The sequence below is a fragment of the Bolinopsis microptera genome, chromosome 11 (assembly GCF_026151205.1).
Source record: "Bolinopsis microptera isolate Bmic1 chromosome 11, MBARI_Bmic_1.0, whole genome shotgun sequence".
In the NCBI taxonomy this organism is placed as follows: domain Eukaryota; kingdom Metazoa; phylum Ctenophora; class Tentaculata; order Lobata; family Bolinopsidae; genus Bolinopsis; species Bolinopsis microptera.
This window is the reverse complement of record NC_087082.1, coordinates 12,412,221-12,437,491: the sequence shown is the minus strand read 5'-3', so window position 1 is coordinate 12,437,491 and position 25,271 is coordinate 12,412,221. Positions and strand designations below refer to the sequence as shown.

The window sequence follows — 25,271 nt, the reverse complement described above, 5'->3', positions numbered from 1 at the left end:
TAAAGTGCGTGCATAGCTTTCAAAAAGAAAACCATCGACCAATGACAAATGACCATAGCACTTAGGCAATATTGAATATTGGTTTAGCGAATCCTGCATGCTCACAAGTGAATGACCATAGCACTTAGGCAATATTGACTATTGGTTTAGCGAATCCTGCATGCTCACAAGTGTCAATTTTCATTCATAAATTAGAAATAATAGTGTTAATCTACAGTAGTCAAATTTGGCGTAAACAGTGGCTGAAGCACTCATAGCTCATGACTCCTCAATTTTGTAAATTCAGTCCGTGCACGTGCCCCGGTTGCGCGGCTCAAATCAAGAGCCACGAGATTACTGTGAGTGAGTATAGAAAGTAAGACACAAATTTTTAAAGAAATTCGGATCATGGTACTGTTACAATTAAGGTTTAGAAAATTTAATCGCACAAAATACACAACAGAGCGTGTTGGGTGGAATACCTTGAAGTCTTGCCTCAACGTTTAAATCACATCAGCACAATTTATACATCACGTGGTATTTTGAAATTCCTAAATCGTTAATCTCGTTGCAAATTTCGTGCCTTACATTATCTGCCAACATTTACACTTTATAACATTCATGTACACGAAAAGGCAGTTATTTGCAATTCGCAAAAGAATTGCAGTGCAGTTAAGCAGAAATATTGCTTTGCCAAGGTTTGGGCCAACCAATTCAAGAAAATCAACGCATTTTATCATTATCAATTTATCATGTTTATCTAATTTTTGCATATAGAATATGCCCTAACCAATATTCACAATTAATGGAGACAGTTGTGAGATAAACTGATATAAATTGCCTTGGCCCATCCTAAAATGTTGTACTGGCAAGCGAACTTTAAAACAGTCTCATTTAATAAAATGTACCCTTAATACAAAATATTTTGTAACAAAATCTAAATTTAACCACACTCTTGGGAAAGCCTGCTTTTCTGTTTTCGAATTTAAATTCATGGTCATTCTAGCATCAATCGATAATCATGCATATCACAATTTTTTCATTTTGAAAATATATCATTTCGCACACGATCCTTTGGCTTTACTGAGTCGTATAATAAAATAGTCCATAAAAATCTGAATAACTCAAATGAAACATAATATTTTTATGATATATAATTGATAAAATGTATTTTGCAGAAGGTAGGTGTTCGATTTTTTGAGAAAAAATCGTTCACCGTGTATGTGGTAAGAATTAATGCTCTTTGTGGAAAAAATGAACTTTTAAGTGGTGAATATGATCGTTATTAACCTGAATCATGAATAGTTACAACCGAGTTTTAGGAGCGCTGGAAAACCGTGACAACCAAATGGGATTAAATGGCGTTGGAAAATTTCATATTTCAATTTCAAACAAACTTGTGCTACTGAAAAAGCCCTTTGAACAAAAACACGAATCAGTATTGTAATTTATTGTTCTTGTCACTTCAGTCTTAGTCGTTCAGTCTTGTCAGTACAGTCTAGTTAGTAGTTGTAAGTTGTAAGTTACATCACTGTGTGTTAGTTCTGTTGTAAGTCAAGTTTTCGTAGACAGGATCATCGTCTGCGTCGTTATCGTCCTGGTTAAGACGATGATTAGTACATTGTACAATGTACAGTGCAGTGTACAGTGCAGTGTACAGTGCAGTGTATACGGAGGATGTGTTTTTGTTGCTCGGCGGGGTATGTAACAATGTCCATTATGCCTCTTAAGGCATAAAGTGTCGCTCCATATTCTTACTATCAACTGACATGAGATAGTAGCGATCAGAGGGGACAAATTGTTACCAGCTTAGTATTCCGGACTAGTGGCTCGTCCTTATAGTGGCCTTAAATCGCTTGATTCTATGCTGCATCGGACACATGCCATGATCATAAACTGAACAAAATAAAAGACTGCCCTTGAGATGCGCTGACAATCTCAGATGTTACATTTCCTTTAGGTGATGTGAAAGTGAGTGAACTAAAGAATAAATATCTTTATTAACGGTAAGCTAAACACAACAATGTTACAGGAACCAAATAATCGTTGGTAAAAGGAATGTTCTAGGTTTTAGGAATGTGTTTAAGGAGGAAAAGTTGAAAACTTTCATGCATGAGGCATGCTTCAATGTGCAATTTGTTGACACGCTAAGTTCAAAAATTACATGTTTAATGTTGTAAACACGGGAAAAAATTAGAACATTCAACGTTATTATTTGGTTTTGATCCTTTCAAATCAGTTTTAACCAGCAATTGTGTCAACAATATATAGTACAGACGAAATCAGAATATAATACTTGAATACTGTCAATATACTTATAAATTCAAATTGTATTTAAAAACATTAATCAGAAAACCTTTCCTATTGCTCGAACGAAAGATAGTTTTAAATTGGCGGATCAGTTTGTTCCACTATATAATTCACCTACAATGTCTCATTGCCGCCAGGGCCTCATGGAGTTGCCGAACATGACTTGACGGGCCACCCTGGACTCACATTCTCATAACATGGATCTCACTTTGTCTATACATATTGAGGAGTATAAACTGTTTAAAAAGAAGGCCTATAATGCCGTGCCCGTCACTCCACGATTTGTATCCAAAACAAGTTCATTAGATTTCGTCTGGCCGCCTGGCAGACTTATACTTACATCCGCAGCTGTTAAAGGATTGGTGTAGGATGTAACTTGCGGTCGATCTGAACAAAATTGGGAGTCAGTTTGAAAAACTTTGCAGCTCACAATACAGTTTATCTAACCTAAGATGCTGGGAGAAAGAAAATGTCATATTGTCAATTAAAACTACATCAATCGTTATGAATGGCGAATAAATTGTTCATCACTTAAAACATCTAACAGTTCTTAAAAACACATATTTTACCTGCACTCATTCTAAATCCATTCTGCAGGAGTGGAGAGGTTGGAGCATCATCGGGATCATCCGATTCTTCCTCCTCGTCCTCATCATAATCCATCTGTAACATCGGAAGTAAGACAACGTTATCAAACAAGAATTTCGCCGCGGTAACACCACGCACGATCAAATTTCCCTACTGCATACAATTTAATTGTTCTACTTTATTGTATCCCAGAGTGGTGTTTGGCGCATGTACAATGTAATAAACGTTTATATTATATTAGGCGTGCAGAACTTGAAAAATCCTGCGCGCATCTGAGGTGTCGCCGTCGATCTGTATGTGGTTTGGTTGTAGATCATTTCATACTTTGCGCGGTTTTGTTTCGTGTTAACAATAACGATATGCGTATCATGTCACGTCATATTACTGCATCGTATGCCAACTTATTGACTGTAATAAAATATGCTGTCTCCTCTTAGTTATTATTTGTATCTAACATAAACTAATACATTTTGATTCTTACTCGACACATCACAGCACCATCGACTTTCGAGCCTTTTATTTGATATAGGATTCTTTAAAAGAATACCACAATCTTGATATTATAGTTGCTTCTTAAATGTAACTGTGAAGTAACATTTGTTCTCAACTATGTATTCCAATGCTTTCTACCATTCAGTGTCGATTAACTGTTAAATAATCAGCCCACAGCCACGAGTTTATCAGCTGACATCATAATTTTATTTGTTTTGACTTGCTGAATTTTATCACTCGGTAATTTATTAAGCTTGTTTCACACAAATAACACCTATATTGATGATTGATCCGTTTGTAACAGTCGTCAAGCACCAAAAACTGGTTGCTATGCCTGTAATTAATTAACTCATAACCAGCGTCGCGCGCGCAAAATAGACTCCTTTTATACACATAATTATATGGGAGTGGTCCATATTGCGAAGGAGCAGACTTTTGTCGACACCGTAGGACCGTCGGGCCACCTCATATATCCAAACCCGATTACTTATTCCCTACGATCTTTTTGCCTTCGGCAAGAGTAGGGAAAAAAATTCCAATGCTAAGTTTTGAAAGCTTCATGACATACAGCAAGTCTACTGAAAGATTATAACTAAACCCAGAGGGCCCACCCAGATAATAGAAAACTTACAGCAGGTAGGCCCGGTGCAGGCCTGACAGGAACTGCAGTGGCTCCGTTCTCCTGACTCAGATAGGACGTCCTTTGGGCTTTCAGCACTTTGAGTTGTTTTGGAGTAGGGGTTGGATGTCTGAACAAGGGTTGACTCTCCTTCGGCAGCACATCAAAGAAGATTTTACTCTCACGGTAGTTGACTGGAGGACTGCTCTCGGCTTCTGATTCGCTTTCTGACGTCATTCCAGTGTTTCCAAACCCGTCTGAAACGAGAACTTTTTATTGATAATTTATATCTTGGTTATATTATTCCCACAATATTGCAGCCAATACACGTTCATTACGACAAGTACACGTAGCCAACTAGACTCTGAGTATCACTGCAAACATCTGGACGAAACCTTATTTAAGCAGGGAAGGGAGGTCACTAATTCCAACAGATCAGTAACACGACACTCTAAAGTTAGTGTCACTGTTAAATGACCCTTGACTTAACATGTCCAGCTGCTGTGTGCAGGTTATTTACAGACCGTCCAGAAGGACCTTAATTAGTCCTCACTGGCCAGTTATCTGCAACAACCACTGGTCCTTGGGCTTGTCACTCAGCTCGGGAGATAACTATTTGAAACGGTTCTATTGGTTGGGTAAAGATTAGCACGTCATTGTAGGAACACGGCTCACATGGTTTAAACGTTGTGGTAACCCTGGAGCAAAGCACTAAACGGGGGGTATACCCCCCACTAAACTATCACACACCCTCAAATCTCATCATTGGTTTATCGCAGAAAGGATGATTCAGCCTGTCTTAAAATGGCGGTTGACCTATTTGAACTGTCACCGATTTAGTTTGGAAATTAGGTACATCATTAGGTACAGATCAGTATAAGGTACAATATAATAAAGAGTAAATATAGTAAAAAGTGTCATGAAGCAAGCTGATCACTTTAAAAAGTCGTATTTAAAATCACCAGAGTTAAAACAAACTTACCTATTTCTTCTGTGTCAGGTGGAGCCTGGGGTAGAAGATAGTTAACTAAAACGGAAACTCCCTCCGGAGTTGTATCTTCTTGCAGGTCGACTAAGGGTTTGCTTTGGTTGTCTGACAACCACATGGCCCTCAGGTTCAGCTCTCGGTACGAACCGGGCAGGTAATCCAACCTGATAAGAAATGTTATTAGATAGGATGGTAAATTTAATATTGTAGCTGGTCATAAAGTAAAATGTATGACATCACACCATCACACATGTCTACAAAATATCATGTGTTTAAAGTAAAACGGTCTGAAGCTGTAATACAGTATAAAAGCAATGTACACTCCATAGACTTGATCCAGGTTAAAGTGGAGCGTGAAACATTACAGTAAATTGGATTAAAGCCAGGTGTCCGTATTTATGTTTTCTTTAGCAGAAACCTGGTCAATTCTATGAAATAATTAGCGCGCATGCGGTGCGCGCGAACTTCGGTTTCCTTTTCATATGAACGACCAATACTCGTGCTAGTACAAAAAGATGCACGTGCGATCCGTTACTCGACAGAGGATCGATGACCAAATGGATGGCATTCCTGAGGCTTCCCAAACATCACCACACCCTAGGTAACCCTCACCTGTTACAAGCAACATCCAGTACGGTCAGGCTGGATAATTTAGAGAAGTCCGCGGGGAGCGATGTAATCAGATTCTCACGTACTGTCAGAATGCAGAGCTGAGAGCATTCCGCTATCTGAAATGAGATACTAGTTAAAAAACTATGCGACATAAACTAGAGTATTGATGAATAGTATTGAGTATGATAGCAAAATATCAAGATTAATAGCCCCTTCGCGATAAGCTGGCAGTGAAATGGCTGTTCCATAAAATATATCAAACATTTGTCATTGTTATATTGGGTGCTCAGCTTTTGGCAGTCGAACTACTGCATCAACATGACCAGAGTACACTCGATTAGATCATGTATCGATCGTTCCATTTCGATGAAGTCAGAATCTATTTTTGGTGGTACAGGGTGGATGAGGGTAAGAACTAACAAGGGAGACCACTAAATTACTCCCATTTTTAACTTCATTTAAAGCAGCGAATACTTCGCATAACTTAATTAACCATAGTAAGTTATTATTATATTTTCGTTTTAGTGATTATAGAACTTATTATCAGGGGCGTTCACGTCGGGCTAATAAATGGTCCCAGGAATTCCTAAGTGCTAAAAATAAAGTGGTATATTTGGACTCCTCTTCGTCTCCCGTCCCTAATTCTCTAATTCAAATTTAAACAATTTAGGATTTCCCATACGTTTTGATGTACACGATCACCGTGTACACCGATCACACTTAAGTGTATATCGTCTTGAATACACTATACTACACAAACAAACAACAGTAACTCTATAAATAAACAAGTACATTTACCCTACTTAAATACTTGTTAATTGGGCTATTAGTCAATTAAATACAACTCAGCAGCGACGAACAAGTAGACCATTGAAACTGCTCTGCTTGCACGTTATATTTATTTCTTCACAAATAATCAGCCACAATTCATCATTTGCCGCTGGCCATTATGCGCACTTATTATTAGTTATAATTGGCAGACAATGGCGTACGACGTGAGAAATCTCCTCAAATTTATGGTTGAGTAGATGCTGGCCGGCATTGTAAATTCACTTTGAGTGGTATAGACCGGCAAGAGTTAGTAACATTTGAATTGTGTTACAATTAGCGGGCTAATCAAGCCTTGTTTTGATATGGAACCGATGAAATTGCGTCAATATTCCTGCTAATTACAGGAGAGGGGCGTTTTAAAAGGTGAAATTATCGACAGTTCACGTTTATCTTCAGGACACTTTTTACAAAGCTGACAGTCGGACAATCAGTCAACAAGATAATATTGTTAACTAAATAACAAAGCTAATACTGGCTAGGTTCTAGTTTATATACTTGTACTGTACACCGTTTAAAACTTTATAGGAGTATATTATATTCTAATAAAAGTCTCACCTGGCAAAGATTCATCATTTAGTTGAACAAATAAAGTTAATTATTAAACGGTTTCGCTTAAAAACTATGAGCAGTTTTTTGTTCATTAATAGGGTGGGAAAAAATCTTTTGTTAAGTTACATTAAAACACAATGGCGCTATACTTAGAAATGACAAATGTTCGATGCATAATGTTTTGATAAGTCTTAAACACATCGTGAATCAACTTATGATTATTAATTTTCTAATACATGGAATAACAATGTAAGCTATGTAACTTGTATCCGGTAAGGTAACGAACATTAAAAATTTTACTAAATATTTTCTTAATTTAGATATAATAATATCAGAAATTACCACTTCACCAAAGTGATTGTCCCTAAAATGGCGTTACAAATTACAGATGCAAAAACTGTAGAGCAAGTTGCATAATCATGGTGTGACTCAGAAGATCAAGAAGATTAATTGGTCTGGGCGGACACGTTTAAAGGAACTTGAACCACCAGTAGTCTGGACAGTATATCCTATAAACAGGAACATAGCTGAATATTCTCCTTGCCGTACACTACGTAAGTCACCATAAATTTGTTTCTCGACATACCACACAATGCTCATTACAGTAAGTTTTATCCGCCCCTAAAACCTTACACTGCAGAGTCCAGGGTTCAGCTTCAAAATGAGAAGAAGAAGAAGGATCTGGTATTTAGTAAGAAACTTGTAACATTCCCAGACTATAACATTAGCTGCTAACAGTCACGCTGCACAGCCCTTTACAGCTCCTCCTCCAAAAAAGCAGATGTCAAGTCAAGCAGGGCCATTAGCACACACATTAGCACACAGAATGTACAATATCATAATATCTATTGTATTGAGAGCAGTTGGTAAAATCTTTAAATGAACAGATCTGTAGAAATATAGCTGTTATAATAATGGGGCTTGTTGAATGTTGGGTACTCTCCTGTAATATTAGAATAGCGAGCAGTATATCGTGTATTTATTGTGAGTGCGCCTGAATGAACGCCTCAGGAGTTAAGACAAAAGAGGCAGAAAATAGAGTCCTGTAGGGCAATTCATTCTGAGAATAATAGAAGTTTTGATGTACTATTGAGTTCTTAAGAAATTGTGTACATTATGGGTTCTTTGTGTCTACATGGAATTAACTCGTGCTCATGTCAAATTATAGCAAAGTAAAGTAACCTAATGTAAGTAAAGACATGTTGGAATAAATGATGAAATTATGGGTCCGTTAAACTAAATAAGTTCTGTAGAAATGTGTTTTATGGAATGATCAGGTGTAAATAAACAGTAAAAATGTCATCATCTCATTAACATTGATAAGGTGCAGTCATTAAAATAAACTATTTGTAACAGTAATAAAACTATTGTCAACTTACCGTTGCAGGCAGAGCTCCTAATCTGTTTTTATCTGCCGTTAAAAATAGGAGATTAATCAGAGATCCCACAGAAGACGGCAATTCCTGAAATAGTTAATCTATAAATTGTGGCATTATCATTAACATTAGTCTAGAAACAATGTGTTACGATTGGAATTCCAACACATTAAACTCATTGTTCCAGGCATGTGCGCGATCTCTGGAATGTATTGAAACTATTGATGCGGGTTTAATTTGATACAAAATAATTAGCGATATTAGCAGAGCGGTACGTGTGTTACGATTTTATCAGTGCATGTAAAGACTATTATATCCCAGCCCTCTCTCCCTCAGTGATTAAACTCTGTTTATCACAGACAAGGCAAATTATGGACATGGGGGAAGCTCCAGGGGGTATTTGTTACTGATAAAGTGTGTAAATTTCTACATTTCATGAGTATGTGATGTGATGTGTATCTTACCCCTACAGAGTGGCCCAGAATTCAATTCCAACAAGAATCTATTAAATAACTCACGTCATTCTGGTAAGAATTACAGTTCAACATTTTGCAATGTTGTGCAATTTTGACTAGAAATACGTGAGCTGTCTAAGGGTTGCGTGGGCAATGAATTGAGAGCTTCCCTGTAAATAAAGCACACATATGAATACTTACTGATTTTTGGCAAGGTTTAACTTTCAAAAAAACAAAAAGAAAGACAAAATAAAACGCAAAATTTGTATTGCTAATAAAATATTTCACTGTCAACCAAACCAAACCAACTAATTCTGCCACCCGTACTTTGTTAGACCGAGGTGTGCGAGGTAGTGGCAAACCAGTTGTTGTGGCTGAGTCGTTGTTATCTTAGAAATCCGTGGGCTTTTTTCAAATTCCATGGATGTTGCAGGGAAGGGATTCCATCCATGTTCCAAATATCTGCTCCATGCTAAGTTCTTCAACATGTCATGCATGTGTCGTGCAAACTGATGCTCTGTCTCAGTCAGTGACTTAATTGCTGTTTTATAACTTCCAAACAGGAAACATGCAGTGTACCCGTGAATTGGTGGTAACCCTGGAGAGTGATGAGTAACGTACAGCCTGTACATTTCACGGTTCCTGCTGAGGGACATGGCTCCAACTACTTCATTGGTAGGACATGTTGCCCGCATGTCAGTTACAAGATGACTGTAGGCATCTTTAGCTGTTTTCCCAGGATAGAACTGCTGGTAGACCATGTTCAGTATATCGCTTCTGTGGGTCAGCTTCAGTAAGTTGGCTTCCATGTATTTATGGGCTTCATGGTCTGTCGGGAAAGCAGTGGCCGTGATTTCTTCAGCGGTATTGGACACTATAATTTTAATAGGTGCCTTTGGAGCGAATGTAGCATCTTTCAGATTTCTTGGAGCGATTGTAACCACCACAGGGTCAATCACGATGTACCCAAACGCTTCACCTTTAATCCCATCAACCATTGGGAAATTGAAATAAGCAGACCCAGAAAAACGTTTGTCCTGTAGAGGGGATTTAAACTTACTAGCATCAAGTTGCAGCAAGCAATGTTTCCGCGCAGTAGGACTGGGCTGATTACACCCCAAGTAGTTGGACACATAGTCTCGCTGAAAGAGATCCCCTACCACGTGCGAGGCTCTCATCTCAGGTGCTGGACTCATGGAGACAGCTGCATGGAACTTGTTGTTAGCCATAGGAGAGCAGGTTAGCGCCAGAACGGAAGTACCACCTGCGCTGTGTCCAATAATGGTGACAGAGTTTGGATCTCCTCCAAAGGCAGCTATGTTTTCTTGTATCCAATCCAGAGCTGCGATCATATCTCTGATACCATTGTTAGCGTACACTCCTTCACCTTCATCCCACAACTCACTAACTGAACTGAACCCCAGGAACCCAAGTCTGTAGTTGATGTTGACGGTAACAGCATCTACTTGGTGGGTGGTGTCAGAGCTAAAACTGTATCCTATATCCATTCCTGAACCAAATTTAAGTGCTCCACCATGGATCCAAACAATAACAGGTCTGGAGCCTTGCAAGTCTGGAGATCGTACGTGCAGGAAGAGACAATCCTCAGTTCCTTTACCATTACCATCCACACAGGACATGTGGGTGTCAGCAGTTGCCATCACCTTGGTGGACTTTGGGACTGTGTGCCGCTGTGGTGGTCTGAATCTAAGGTTCCCTGTTGGAGCTTCCCCGTAGCGTATTTTGTGGAACTCGTGTATTTGCGTTGTTCCGTCTTCTAACGTTACTGTCCTTCCTTGGATAATGCCGGCAGTGTTAGTTGTCACCTCACAGAATTTATCACAGAATTTACATGTAGCTGGACATTGGTAGTTAGCAGTAGGGTTGTGGAGACATTGTCCATAAGCCAGGAACTTAGCACACCCTACCACACTAGGCTTGTCCTTACACTCACAGAACCCACAGGTCGCCCTGCAGTTGTTAGACGTCATGGTGAGGTCAGTGTGACATTTCCCTTGATTTTTGAACCAAACACAAGCATCCTTCACCAAGGCATCCTTACACGTGCATATCCCGCAAGTGAATGGACAAATCTTTCTGAATCCTGCATCATTACAGTGTCCCTGGGTACCCTTTAAAGGACAGGAACCGTGCAAATCCTGACACTGTTGGGCTTGTGCTGAAGCTTTCAGGGCAAAGATTATCGTTAGAAATACCAACATGTTCAAATAATAATGGTTCTTTAGAAAATTCTCAACTTTATAGTTTCTCTAGGTCACCAGGTGTCAAGTGGAATAGAGTTCGGTCTTTATTGGTCCGCCATCAAAAAGTTTGAGAAATAGAATAAAAAGAAGTAAGAGTTGAACAGTTAATGTAAAGGAATCTTATAATAGATGTCAGGTGTGAAGGTAATGTGAAGTGATTTATTTCATTCTCTTTAAAACAGATAGTTTAATGAAATGAAGAGAGATTGGTTTAACAGTTCAGGTCTATTGATTCTCTAAAGATTCTCTGGTGAGGGTTATTGCTTTTGTTCTGTAGTACAAGTCCGCAACCTTTCAACCTTAAATGGCCATGTTCAATGTCAAAAGGAGCAGCTGTTGATTTTAAGGCTCTTAAAAAAGAGCCTTAAAATCAACAGCTGCTCCTTTTTTTACATTGAACATGAAAACTTTTGAATAATTTAAATGGTCGAATGAATAAGAGTTATATTGTTGTTAAATGCCAGCATGGAAGAACAGTTAACTGCATCGCAAGTTTATCTTCTCGTTTAGTTCAAAGAAGTGAGAGGTTCGACCAGATATTTTGCGAGTTGATTTTGCTTGAATTAAATTTGCTCTTAAATGAGTTTAGACAATAAGCTGACGATCTGTATCATTAAATTTAGGAAAATGAAGATAGTTTTCCGAAGTATGTGATGTGTATCTTACACCTACAGAGTGGTCCAGAATTCACTGCCCACAAGAATCTATTAAAAACTCACGTCATTCTGGTAAGAATTACAGTTCAACATTTTGCAATGTTGTGCAATTTTGACTAGAAATACGTGAGCTATCTACTTAGGGTTGTGTGGGCAATGAATTGAGAGCTTCCCTGTAAATAAAGCACACATCTAAATACTTATTGATTTTTGGCAAGGTTCAAGAAACAAAAAGAAAGACAAAATAAAACGAAACATTTTTATTCCAAATAAAATATTTCACTGTCAACCAAACCAAACCAACTAATTCTGCCACCCGTACTTTGTTAGACCGAGGTGTGCAAGGTAGTGGCAAACCAGTTGTTGTGGCTGAGTCGTTGTTATCTTAGAAATCCGTGGGCTTTTTTCAAATTCCATGGATGTTGCAGGGAAGGGATTCCATCCATGTTCCAAATATCTGCTCCATGCTAAGTTCTTCAACATGTCATGCATGTGTCGTGCAAACTGATGCTCTGTCTCAGTCAGCGACTTAATTGCTGTTTTATAACTTCCAAACAGGAAACATGCAGTGTACCCGTGAATTGGTCCCGACCCTGGAGAGTGATGTGTAACGTACAGCCTGTACATTTCACGGTTCCTGCTGAGGGACATGGCTCCAACTACTTCATTGGTAGGACATGTTGCCCGCATGTCAGTTACAAGAAGACTGTAGGCATCTTTAGCCGTTTTCCCAGGATAGAACTGCTGGTAGACCATGTTCAGTATATCGCTTCTGTGGGTCAGCTTCAGTAAGTTGGCTTCCATGTATTTATGGGCTTCATTGTCTGTCGGGAAAGCATTGTCCGTGATTTCTTCAGCGGTACTGGACACTATAATTTTAATAGGTGCCTTTGGAGCGAATGTAGCATCTTTCAGATTTCTTGGAGCGATTGTAACCACCACAGGGTCAATCATGATGTACCCAAACGCTTCACCTTTAATCCCATCAACCATTGGGAAATTGAAATAACCAGACCCAGAAAAGTCCTGTAGAGGGGATTTAAATTTACTAGCATCAAGTTGCAGCAAGCAATGTTTCCGCGCAGCAGGACTGGGCTGATTACACCCCAAGTAGTTGGACACATAGTCTCGCTGAAAGAGGTCCCCTACAACGTGCGAGGCTCTCATCTCAGGTGCTGGACTCATGGAGACAGCTGCATGGAACTTGTTGTTAGCCATAGGAGAGCAGGTTAGCGCCAGAACGGAAGTACCACCTGCGCTGTGTCCAATAATTGTGACAGAGTTTGGATCTCCTCCAAAGGCAGCTATGTTTTCTTGTATCCAATCCAGAGCTGCGATCATATCTCTGATACCATTGTTAGCGTACACTCCTTCACCTTCATCCCACAACTCACTAACAGAGCTGAACCCCAGGAACCCAAGTCTGTAGTTGATGTTGACGGTAACAGCATCTACTTGGTGGGTGGTCTCCGAGTCAAAAGAGTACTCTGGCATATTCCCATAGCCCCATATGAGTGCTCCACCGTGAATCCAAACAATAACAGGTCTGGAGCCTTGCAAGTCTGGAGACCGTACGTGAAGGAAGAGACAATCCTCAGTTCCGTTACCATTACCATCCACACAGGACATGGGGGTATCATTAGTTGCCATCACCTTGGTGGACTTGGGGACTGTGTGCCGCTGTGGTGGTCTAAATCTAAGGTTCCCTGTTGGAGCTTCCCCGTAGCGTATTTTGTGGAACTCGTGTATTTGCGTTGTTCCGTCTTCTAACGTTACCGTCCTTCCTTGGACAATGCCGGCAGTGTTAGTTGCAGCCTCACACTGATGGACTTGTGCTGAAGCTTTCAAAGCTAAGATGATCGTTAGAAATACCAACATCAACGCCATCTTCAGGCTAAAATTGGTACAAATGTTAGTATAAAAAGGGGGGGGGGGGGGGGGGGGGGGGGTATCGTATTCATGATCTATTTTTAGATCATGAATACGATGTTGTAACGTTGAAACGTTGAGAAATTCCCTTTTCTGATAAGAGCATTTTCCTTGTCGCATCAAACGGGATCAATACAAATTTACACAAGAATACATATATTATCAGATCGAATTTTTACTCAAACTTCTCGCCATTTCGCCGTATTGGGAATAACAGAGATGGCAAGAGAAACTCGTTGTTCCTTACTTTGGATCATCAAAATGGCAAACAAAATATTTTCGGCACTACTACTAAAGCAGGTATGGTGTGAAAAGCTCAACAAAAGTGCAGGGTGCAGCAGAACCCGCTGTGCAGGGTGCAGAATGAAGCTCTCTGAGCGGAGAGGTCCTCTTTATACCCCACCCCCCCCTCACCACCTCGTGTGGTAGTGTCATGCGCTTGAGCGTTCTGGAGCAAATTACTGGACAATTCTGGAGCAAATACCAACACAATTATGGAATAATATTATCTCACAAATTAAATCATTGCAAAAAAGGCCCGGATGTGGTGCAAAATTGAACTTTGAGGCATGATATCGCCACTACTTGCCTTTTGCCAGGGTTAGGTGGAAAAACGTGATCGGTGAAGATTAGGTAGTACCAGGAGTTGTGTCCGCCAGGTTACCAAGTACAGTATTTGTAAAGGAGGACTTATCTTACTCAATTATTACAATGAAATCCATGTTTCATGAAAAATGTCTTTTATCTCCACAGGATAATTCTTTTAACTTGAACCAGCTGTTCATTTCAAATTACGAGATGAATTTATTATTTAGCTAGACGAAATTTTCTGAGTACGTGATAATATCGTCGTTCTAGCTAGAATGTTAGAGTCAGTAGTTTGTTTGGGGACCGGTTTTTGGTACACCGGCCAATGTTTACAAAATCATATGATACATAACAGTATAATTTTATTGGGGTTATGTGAAGGTCATGTGAAGGTCATGTGAAGTGGTTTATTTAATTCTCTCTGCAACAGATCGTTTAATGAAATGAAGAGAGATTGGTTTAACAGTTCAGGTCTATTGATTCTCTAAAAATTCTCTGGTGGGGGTCATTGCTTTTGTTCTGTAGTACGCAACCTTAAACCTTTTCACCTTAAACCTTTTCACCACCAGATGCACTGTTAAATGGCCACGTTCAATGTCAATGTGAAGGAGCAGCTGTTGATATTATTAAGGCTCTTTAAAAATTGCCTTAAAATCAACAGCTGCTCCTGAAGTGAGAGGTTCGACCAGATATTTTGCGAGTTGATTTTGCTTGAATTAAATTTGCACTTAAATTAAGTTTAGACAATAAGCTGACGTTCTGTATCATTAAATTTAGGAAAATGAAGATAGTTTTCCGTAAGGGCTGCGATCACCTTTATTTCGGATTGGCAGGTTGCATGCCTAGATTGTTTAACTATTATATGTCGAGCTGGAATAAGTGAAGAGCACCACCTAATTCACGGTGGTATAGAAAACAGTACTAGCTATTATTACACAAGTAATTATCATCCAGCGTTTTACAAAAATACAAGATTTCCTCACCTCCAAATCGTTTTCTCCGAGATGTAGCTCCGTCATGGCGGTACAGCTGAAGCAATTATATTATTAGTCGTTAATTGGGTAATTACTAACAAACCTGACATCTCAACATGACAAAATTACACGTACAAAATAAATAATATAATCCAAATAAGGTTCCAACACGCTTTAAAGTAAATATAAAGAGGCGTGTTTGAAAGCGTGGCTAATACACAGTAATACAGGTAGTGGGGAACGGTTAACAGTGGGGAGGTGGTACTCGTCCCGACAGTCGACACGTGTCACTGATCGGTTACTGGACGCTGATTGGCTAATCGATATCACGTGTAATATAAATTACCTCACCGGTCACTTTAAAGTAGACTTCTAAAGGTACACTGATACTGTGAGGGAATACATAAAATATACAGCATGTCATGTGTAATGTGTAATCTAATTTATGAACCATTCAATTCTCTTTGAATCAAGCAGTGCATGCGATATAACGGTTCATCCTACATATTACTGTAAAGATTGGTTATCATCAGATAATAGGACAGGTGTCTCGATCATCTCGTCATGTATAAACGTTTAAATACTTTTCTCAGATACGAGACAAGATAGACGACATCTCCTCGGACTACATTAAATCAATTCTGTAACGTCACCAATAACGCTTTTTTCGGATATAATACTTTTCTCAGAAATACAACTTTTCTCAGATATAATAATACTTTCTCAGATATAACAAATGATCCGAGCATGATCACGTGATTAGTGTTCAAGGTTTATTCGTTTACTGACAGTGAGCTGATCCCAGACAAAATAATTGATTGTTTCTCATTAAAAATAACTCTTTCTAGCCATTCTTATCCAACTCTAATAATACGTCTCTTAAAATGTATTTACATCTTAAAATGTGGGCACAGTACGCCAGTACAGCATCTGTGTCATGTTGAACATTTGGCAATTATAGTGTTAATAATTTGATGGGAGAAAATAAGATGACAGTTGGTACCGGAACATGTCAAACTAAACGGAAATAACGCCGAGTTCTGTCAGGACGCCAAAGAAACCTTATTGGAGAGAAAATGCAGGATTCTTACTTCTTATTACGGTGTTTTTACTTCTTATGACGTATTTTTGGTTCAACTGTAAGTCTTCATGTGGTGCTGGAATGTTCTTATTATGCGACTAAAAACCGGTACTATTACATTAATAGGCGTTCACTTTTTTGTTTACTGACAGAATTGGATAATAAATATTCCGTGAAGAATTGCCTGCAAATTGCCATTAATTATCATTTAAGCGTGCGACAGAATCTTTCCAAAAAGTGGCTCAGAACATTTCCGTATCATTATCCATACAATTTGTCGAATCATTGACATGTCACATGATCAACATGAGTGATGATCAACATGGTTAGTTTGGCTAGTACCCTACCCTTCAATTAACAACAAGGTAAAATAACGGTATTTTACGAGATAATCTAAAGTTAAAGCCTACACACATCCCAAGAGTACCGCTCCAGTAACCAGTTATTGTAAAGAGTTACTGAGGCTATAGAGGTTAAAATGGGTTAACTAATTCTAACTCATCTTTGAGGACTATGATTTAGCTTTCATCTGTGACAGCCACAATTTCATTTAATTCTCCAAACTCTCAAAACTTCCAAACTCTCACGCTGCACCATCACGCTGCTGTTTATAAACTACTCTTGTTCTAGTGAGGGTTTAAACTAAGTGTAGACTGTAGCCCCACAGTGCACACGCTACATAAACCTGAAACAAGTATACACTGATTCCTTACAAACTAAGTTCCTGGATATCATGCAGTTTACACGCAACAACATGACACACACAAAACCTCATGAATAGAAAACACAGAGCTCTGTAATTGTGAGCTCTATTGGGGGGGGTCCAACTACAAAAAATACGAACGCACCCCTAAAATTTCAAATTCGTATTCGTATTTTTTCGTATTTTTTACAAATCGTCATTTTGATAAATAGAAGATCACACATCTTCGTAATTAATCAGATCTAAGCTCAACTTAGCAGTGAAGAAACATTAAAATATTATGTAAACCATCATGTATCATACATAAAACCTGGGGGTGCAACAACAAAAACGATGAACCCACACAAAATTTTGAAATTCGCTCCCTTTTTATCGTTTTTTTATTAAAATTTGGGATATATTGTGATCCATTTTATGTTTTATTGGAAATTGGTCCAACCCGATCGTGATTTCCGATATGAGGGTTGATGAGGCCAAAATCGGAATCGGAAAAATCGGAAAATTGAGAAATTTACAGAATCGATCTCTAAAACCTCTCAGAAGTGATATAATTCAACCAGAACCCCTACATAATACGTATGCTATATATTGGTGATGAGAAAACGAACCAATTGGACATTCCATTAGTATGTTTTATGTGTTTTTCCACTGCAGGGGCTAGTATGCTCACTACTAGTTGGAGTTATCATGTACTCCCAGACCCGAGTGCTTTCGCCTCTAGTGAAATCGATTGTTTCTGCTCATTGATTTTATTCCTGTTACTTGTTATTATGTATTAGTACAACATTAGGTACCGGGTTATATTTTGTGGTCCGGTCTTTAAACATACCATAATATCACTATAGTACACTGCACCTTAAATGTATAATCAAGTACATTTGTATCGTGACACATGCTTATTATTGGCTTGAGTCCTCATCCTCAGTCCTCCTCTTCCTCCTCATCCTAAGTCTTCTTCCTCCTGAGTCTTCCTCCTCCTTCTTCTCCTCCTAAGTCTTCTTCCTCCTGAGTCCTCTAAATCCTCCTCCTCCTCCTGAGTCCTCCTCCTCCTTCTCATCAGTCCTCCTTCTCCTCCTCTTACGTATTCCTCCTCCTCCTCCTGAGTCCTCCTCCTCATCTTCCTCCTCCCCAGTCCTCATCCTCCTCCTCCTCTTCCTTCTCCTCCTCATCAGTCCTCTTCCTCAGTCCTCTTCATAGTCGTCCTCGTTCTCGTCCTTAGTCCTCCTCCTCCTCCTCCTCCTCCTCAGTCTTCATCCTCAGTCCTCCTCCGGAGCCCTCATCCTTCTCCACAGTCCTCTTCCTCCTCCTCAGTCCTCCCCCAGTCCTCCTCCTCATCAGCCATCCTCATCAGTTCTCTTCATAGTCGTCCTCGTTCTCGTCCTTAGTCCTCTTCCTCCTCCTCCTCAGTCCTCCTCCTGAGTCCTCCTCCTGAGTCCTCTTCCTCATCCTCCTCCACAGTCCTCTTCCTCCTCATCAGTCCTCCCCCAGTCCTCCTCCTCCTCAGTCCTCCTCCTCCTTCCTCAGTCCTCCCCAGTCCTCCTCCTCAGTCTCCTCCTTCTCCTCCTCAGTACTCCTCCTCCTCAGTCCTCCTCCTCCTCCTCCTCCTCAGTCCTCCCCCAGACCTCCTCCTCATCAGTCCTTCCCCAGTCCTCCTCATCCTCCTCCTTCTCCTTCTTATCAGTCGGCCTCCTCCTCGTCCTCGCTCTCGTCCTCAGTCCTCAGTCCTCCTCGTCTTTAGTTCTCATCCTTTTACTCCTCCTCCTCCTCCTCAGTCCTCCTCAGTCCTTCTCCTCCTCAGTCATCCCCCCAGTTATCCTCCCCCTCCTCAGTCCTCCTCATAGTTGTCCTCCTCGTCTTCGTCTTCCTTCTCAGTCCTCCTCGTCCTCAGTCCTCCTCGTCTTTATACCTCCTTCTCATCAGTCCTTCCCCAGTCCTCCTGCTGATCCTCCTCCTCCTCCTCCTTCTCCTCCTCCTAAGTCTTCTTCCTCCTGAGTCCTCCTCCTCCTCCTGAGTCCTCCTACTCCTTCTCATAAGTACTCCTTCTCCTCCTCTTAAGTATTCCTCCTCCTCCTCCTGAGTCCTCCTCTTCATCCTCCTCCTCCTGAGTCCTCATCCTCCCCCTCCTTCTCATCTTCCTTCTCCTCCTCATCAGTCCTCCTCCTCAGTCATCCTAATAGTCGTCCTCGTTCTCGTCCTTAGTCCTCCACCTCCTCCTCCTCCTCAGTCCTCCTCCTGAGTCCTCCTCCTGAGTCCTCCTCCACAGTCCTCTTCCTCCTCCTGAGTCCTCCTCCTCATCAGTCCTCCCCCAGTCCTCCTCCTCCTCTTCCTCAGTCCTCCTCATCCTTCCTCAGTCTTCCTCCTTCTTCTCCCCCAGACCAAAAACATCTGGTAGATATCACTCCCCTCTATCAGAAACAACTATAAAATCAATTTCGAGAGAAATTTCATAAAGACCCCCCCTGCCCCCTTAAGTCATCATCCTCCTCCTCAGTCCTCCCCCAGACCTCCTCCTCATCAGTCCTTCCCAAGTCCTCCTCCTCCTCTTCCTTCTTCTTCTTATCAGTCGGCCTCCTCCTCATCCTCGCTCTCGTCCTCAGTCCTCATCCTCGCTCTCGTCCTCAGTCCTCAATCCTCCTCGTCCTTAGTCCTCATCCTTTTACTCCTCCTCCTCCTCCTCAGTCGTCCTCAGTCCTTCTCCTCCTCAGTCATCCCCCAGTTCTCCTCCCCCTCCTCAGTCCTCGTCCTCAGTCATCCTCATAGTCGTCCTCCTAGTCCTTGTCTTCCTTCTCAGTCCTCCTCGTCCTCAGTCCTCCTCGTCTTTAGACCTCCTCCTCATCAGTCCTTACCCAGTCCTCCTCCTTCTCCTTCTTATCAGTCGGCCTCCTCCTCGTCCTCGCTATCGTCTTCAGTCATCAGTCCTCCTCGTCCTTAGTCATCATCCTTTTACTCCTCCTCCTCCTCCTCCTCAGTCCTCCTCAGTCCTTCTCCTCCTCAGTCATCCCCCCAGTTCTCCTCCCACTCTTCAGTCCTCTTCCTCAGTCCTCCTCATAGTCGTCCTCCTCGTTCTCGTATTCCTTCTCAGTCCTCCTCGTCCTCAGTCCTCCTCGTCTTTAGACCTCCTACTCATCAGTCCTTCCCCAGTCCTCATCCTCCTCCTTCTCCTTCTTATCAGTCGTCCTCCTCCTCGTCCTCGCTCTCGTCCTCAGTCCTCAGTCCTCGTCCTTAGTCCTCGTCCTTTTACTCCTCCTCAGTCCTCTTCAGTCCTTCTCCTCCTCAGTCATCCTCCAGTTCTCCTCCCCACCTCAGTCCTCGTCCTCAGTCCTCCTCATGGTCGTCCTCCTCGTTCTCGTCCTCGTCTTCCTTCTCAGTCCTCCTCCTCCTCCTCCTCCCCTTCCTCCTCAGTCCTCCTCCTCTTTCTTCCACAAAGGACGCCAGACGAACCTATCGAGTGCTTCGGTTGTGCACGTGGCAGCAAGGAAAAATCGGTGCCTTGAGCTTGATGCGAAAGGCAGCCATCTTGTTGCGAATGACGTTGCACAAACTCGGTGGAAGACACTGATTCCCGATCCCAACCAAACACGGGTGTACAAGGGCAGAGACACCAGCCTCAAGAAACTTAGGAAAGCACTCAGGGAAGGCATCGACATGGGGAAGGATATGATTCGTGCTCACACAAAGCTGTCCCGGTGCGAACTCGATATACCTACTGAACCCGACTGTTACACTCTAGTTGATGATGATGACAGGGAAGAGGCTGAGCTTGAGGCTCCCAATGATGATGATGATGAAATGGAGATTTATAACCAGTCAACTGGAGTTCTCACAACCGACGGCCGCTGGTACCATGTTGATACTGCTGCTGAGAAGTTCATGAACGACGGTCGGTCATCAATGGCAGGTCATACACGCCAAAGGAGAATCAAAGGCTACAGTATCGCCAGGGTGTCACTTTCTCGGCCATGTGAATCGCTTGGAAAAGACTGTAAACGTGTAGCTGTTGGTGACCAGGGCTGGTTCGACAAGAAAAAATTCAAGCAGGCAGGCTCTGTTCATGTCAACATCGCATATATAATTCAGCAAGGCTGACAGGTCGTCTGTCTGCCGTGTACCCACTAACTCCTTATGTTCTACCCATCAGAACTATTATGTTTGGGTGAAGTCTGATGTAGATGGTAAGATTTACCTATCAAAAGAACTTTTGAAGATCACTAAGAGAATTTGAAGTTTTTCTCTATTTTTAATCCTAGAAGGAATTTAAGCTGTTACTATAACCATGACTACTTTGTGTAATAAGTTTATCTAAAGAAAGATCTGATAGAATATTAATATGAATGTGCCATATTATAGTCTATAAGTCTATATATTATAATATATAATGGGTTCAGCCGAAGCTGATTAAATTTCGTTTTAGGGACCCAACTTACCAGATTTTAAAAGTATGCGTATTTGGCAATAATATTCTGTGATGTAGCATTCAAAGACCTTCATAAATCACAATTAATACATCATAATATCTGAATTGTGATAATATCCCAGTGATTTTGACATTTACGCTTACGTGAGATTGACAAGCAGCTAAACTCCAATTATTAATTAGTAGGTAATCGTAGTATTACATTTTCATTTGTTCACCAGTTTTGCTGCGTCTTATTTATCTTCTCTGATGTCATACAGTGTAATATACAAAGATACAACGGAGAATACCAATGGATTTATAGATCCATTTCTCTGGGATATTTCGTTATTTCTAGAGTAAAAAAATTTTGGTAAAAAATACCAAAAAATACCAAAAAATACGAACGCACCCCTAAAATTTGAAATTCGTATTCGTATTTTTTGTAGTTGGACCCCCCCCTCTATTCTTAGTGTATTACACAGCTGACAAGGTAGCTGCACTACCAAGATACCCTACAAGCCACTACACATTGTGTAGCACCCTGATCACGTCACACTCACTACAGTCACACAATCACACTGGTAGCAGTAGCACTGAAGCTGTGTGGTTTGTACCTGTGTTACAACCCTTGTAATCTGTCAACAGTGTAAGTTCTCTCTGGAGACCCTGAGGTCCATGATCTTCTACGTTAAATTTACTCTGCTACTCTTAACTACTACACTACAGTGCGTATTGTATACATTATATATAATATAATACATTATGTTATTAGGGTGTAGTGTCTGTACTGAACAATGATCCTGTATATATGCTCATTATCTAGACGAACTTCCTTCACAACACCGAGTATACTCTATAATTAGACGTACTTAAGCTTAATTTAATTTAGACAGCGCTATAGCGCTAGTTTGAGTATGAAACGCTAGGATTTACTCGACTGACAAGGCTAGGATCTGAAATCTACACACTTTGTCCTGTGTGTCCGTGTATTTATGTTTTATATTGTAACAGCAGATATTATGATACTGAAGATCACATTATCAAGAAGTGATTGAGTTTAGTTGCGGGTACAGTGTACACAGTTCTAATTTCATGATCTGTGAAATTCTATGTGATGAGTTTATCTTTCAGAGCACACCAGTTACAATAATCAATCTATGGGCATTCCGTGTTGCCAACCAAATGAGCCACTTTAATATACTGGATCTATCCAAACTGTAGTCGCGTGTCACATTACTACACAATTAGCGTGTAACGTTTACACAGTGTATTATGGTATCATGTGATCGGTAAAGATCAACATCACACATCACACTAACTTTATGGTAGTGTATAATTTAGTGCCGAATTTAGCACTGGTTAAAAAATGTATGGCGAAGTTTTGCTGATTATTGCTGGATAATCTGGGCTCGGTTACATGAGTGTTGTTTATTCATTTTTGATAAACTCTGATCTTTTTCATGGAACAGTCACAGGGAACTGTTTCAAGTCTTTTTAATTGTAGATAAGTAATAATTTAGATTTCAACATAATATTATAGTAAATACTTGGCGAGAAGTAAGATCTGTTTCTGATTACCCATCAGTAAGAAAACATTTGCGGAGTTAATAGCTGATTATTAAGTTAAGAATATTTTATTACAGTATGACTATTTCGACAATCATTTGATATTATATCTCTTATCATCTATGTGTTATTTGTACTTAACTACAGAACAAATACATAACAATTACATTAACAATTACATAACAATTACATAGCAACTTCTTCTTAAAGTTAAAACTATGGCTTAGTTTTATTGAACTAAACCAGTATAGTACAGCCAAACAAGGCGTGACAGAGCCAAACAAGGCGTGACAGGTATCATTATAACACCCAACAGGTATTTAAACATATGTAATATTTAAACATTTGTAATATTATATAAAGCGAGAAAAACTATAGGTAATATATATATATATCATGTATAGTTTTGTATATAAATCATGTATAGTTTTGCTGGCTTGGCATACTACTAACGTTTATTATGCGAGGGAGATACTGTCTACAATAATTGCAGCAGAAGAGAACTCAAGAGAAGTCAGCGTTTTACAGCACAACTTTCTTATATGAATTTAGGTGTTGTCACATTGCATGACTCGTATATAATCGTATATACCATGAGCTAAGGTTACAGTCTTGTATTTAAATGCTCGATATTAGATAAGCTATTCCGTTCAGACAAAAATTGGTACTAAAGATCCGCTTTAGCCTTTGAAGCTATGGTATTGTCAAATTTTATCAAATTTTTTCTTTGACATCTACTGTAATTGTGGCTGGAATACAAAATTGTTGATGAATTTCTATTTAATATCAAACGTAGACAATGCGGGATAAAACGTGTATAAAGGCGGTACAGGACTGAGAATGTAAAAATCTACAAAATAAATGCCAAACTTTTAAGATCACAACTACAATCTACAAGTATACCCAGAATAGTATGATTGTGCAAGTATCCAAAATGCTTATGAGTTTTAAGTTGTTTAGTTCTAGTTTCTCAGAAAGTGCTCAAATGAAAATCAGGAGCTTTTTAACAAGAACCAATTTATAAGGAAAACAGTCTGCTACAAGATAAATACCAATAACGAATTATTGGTCTTGTTATGACGTCATAATTATGAAACAGGTAGTTTGCCCACCAATTTAGATTGTTTCCGTTGTAATGAAAACATCCGAAATATGTGAGAAGCTTATGTGGTATTACTATAAAGTAATCTAAAATATGCAAACGATAATGATGTAATTATGTAATTATGTAATCTAATATTTAAAAGTTTCATTATCTCACCTGCCCACAGAAGCTGGTAACTCAGCTAACCGATTATGTGTCATCTTCAGAATCTCTAATTTCTTCATATTACCTGAAATAATGTACACAATGTCAATTATCATATATAATATCTCATACATAATAATGTAAGTGTGCTATCAAGCGGCAAGATGGACAACATAACAAGCATTAATCAATAGTCTAAATAGATCTGTTTAACAAGCTGTTATCGGTTATTAAAGATAAGATTTCCTGTATGGACTATTCATTTTACTTTTCATCGAAAAAATAGCAAGGAATATCAAGAATTGAGATATTCGATTTCCTGATTTTGCCGTCATGACAGTACTGGATAAAATCAATGAATTGTGGTTATTGAACTGAAACAAGACACTTTTTAAAACTGGACTAGATAACACAATTACATGGTCAATGGGGCAGGTACCGAGTCATTTGACCTTATCCAGCACATTTTTATTATATCGGATATCCCTGACTTCTTGTAAGATAATAATAATAAATTGAAATTTAATAACACCGCTTTTAAGATAAATCTTATACTCAGCAGTGTTTGAACTAGTCATCCCAGAAAATATCATGAATACTGAGCTAAAAATAACATATGCTTGAAAATGTATCGTCAATACTAAAGCCCGAAAATGGTACTTAAATATATTATGCAAATATCGAATTCCAAATATGACCACAATAGTTATCGATAAAGTTTTTCAAGTTCATCTGGAGACATTTTGAAAAGGTAAGTTTTTAGAAAAGCTTTAAAACATTCCAGAGATTGAGCAGAGGTGATGGTAACAGGCAGACGATTGTAGATCTTTGGAGCCACTACAGAGAAGCTACGCTCACAAAACTTTGAATTACAAGAAGGAACAATAAGCTTCAATGAGTGACCATGATGAGCATACTTGAACATGTCCTGCAGATAAATTGGTGCCAATCCTAACAGTGACTTGTGAGATAGTAATAAGATTTTGAAGACAATCCTTTTCTTTACATCTAACCAGTGAAGCTTTATCAGGTCATCATCAAGATGGTCATGTTTATATTTACCAGT

The 25,271-nt window shown here is 39.8% G+C and overlaps 2 protein-coding genes across 2 annotated transcripts in view; both read right to left on the bottom strand.

The window, feature by feature from the left end:
• Positions 1–367: 367 nt before the first annotated feature.
• LOC134823454 (leucine-rich repeat-containing protein 1-like) overlaps positions 368–25,271 on the bottom strand; it is a 36,121-nt gene continuing 11,217 nt past the window's right edge. The window contains exons 7-14 of the mRNA XM_063834917.1: positions 24,218–24,290; positions 15,220–15,265; positions 8,348–8,431; positions 5,589–5,704; positions 4,971–5,140; positions 4,001–4,245; positions 2,859–2,952; positions 368–2,676 (exon numbers count right to left, since the gene is read on the bottom strand). Coding sequence (XP_063690987.1) covers positions 2,543–2,676; positions 2,859–2,952; positions 4,001–4,245; positions 4,971–5,140; positions 5,589–5,704; positions 8,348–8,431; positions 15,220–15,265; positions 24,218–24,290 — 962 coding nt within the window. The 3' untranslated portion in view covers positions 368–2,542. The remainder of the gene's footprint in view (positions 2,677–2,858; positions 2,953–4,000; positions 4,246–4,970; positions 5,141–5,588; positions 5,705–8,347; positions 8,432–15,219; positions 15,266–24,217; positions 24,291–25,271) is intronic.
• Positions 9,108–13,606, bottom strand: LOC134823087 (uncharacterized). The gene is made up of 2 exons (XM_063834435.1): positions 12,042–13,606; positions 9,108–10,770 (listed from the first exon to the last, which is right to left on the bottom strand). The coding sequence occupies exons 1-2, from the start codon at positions 13,604–13,606 to the stop codon at positions 9,108–9,110; spliced, it is 3,228 nt and encodes a 1,075-aa protein (XP_063690505.1).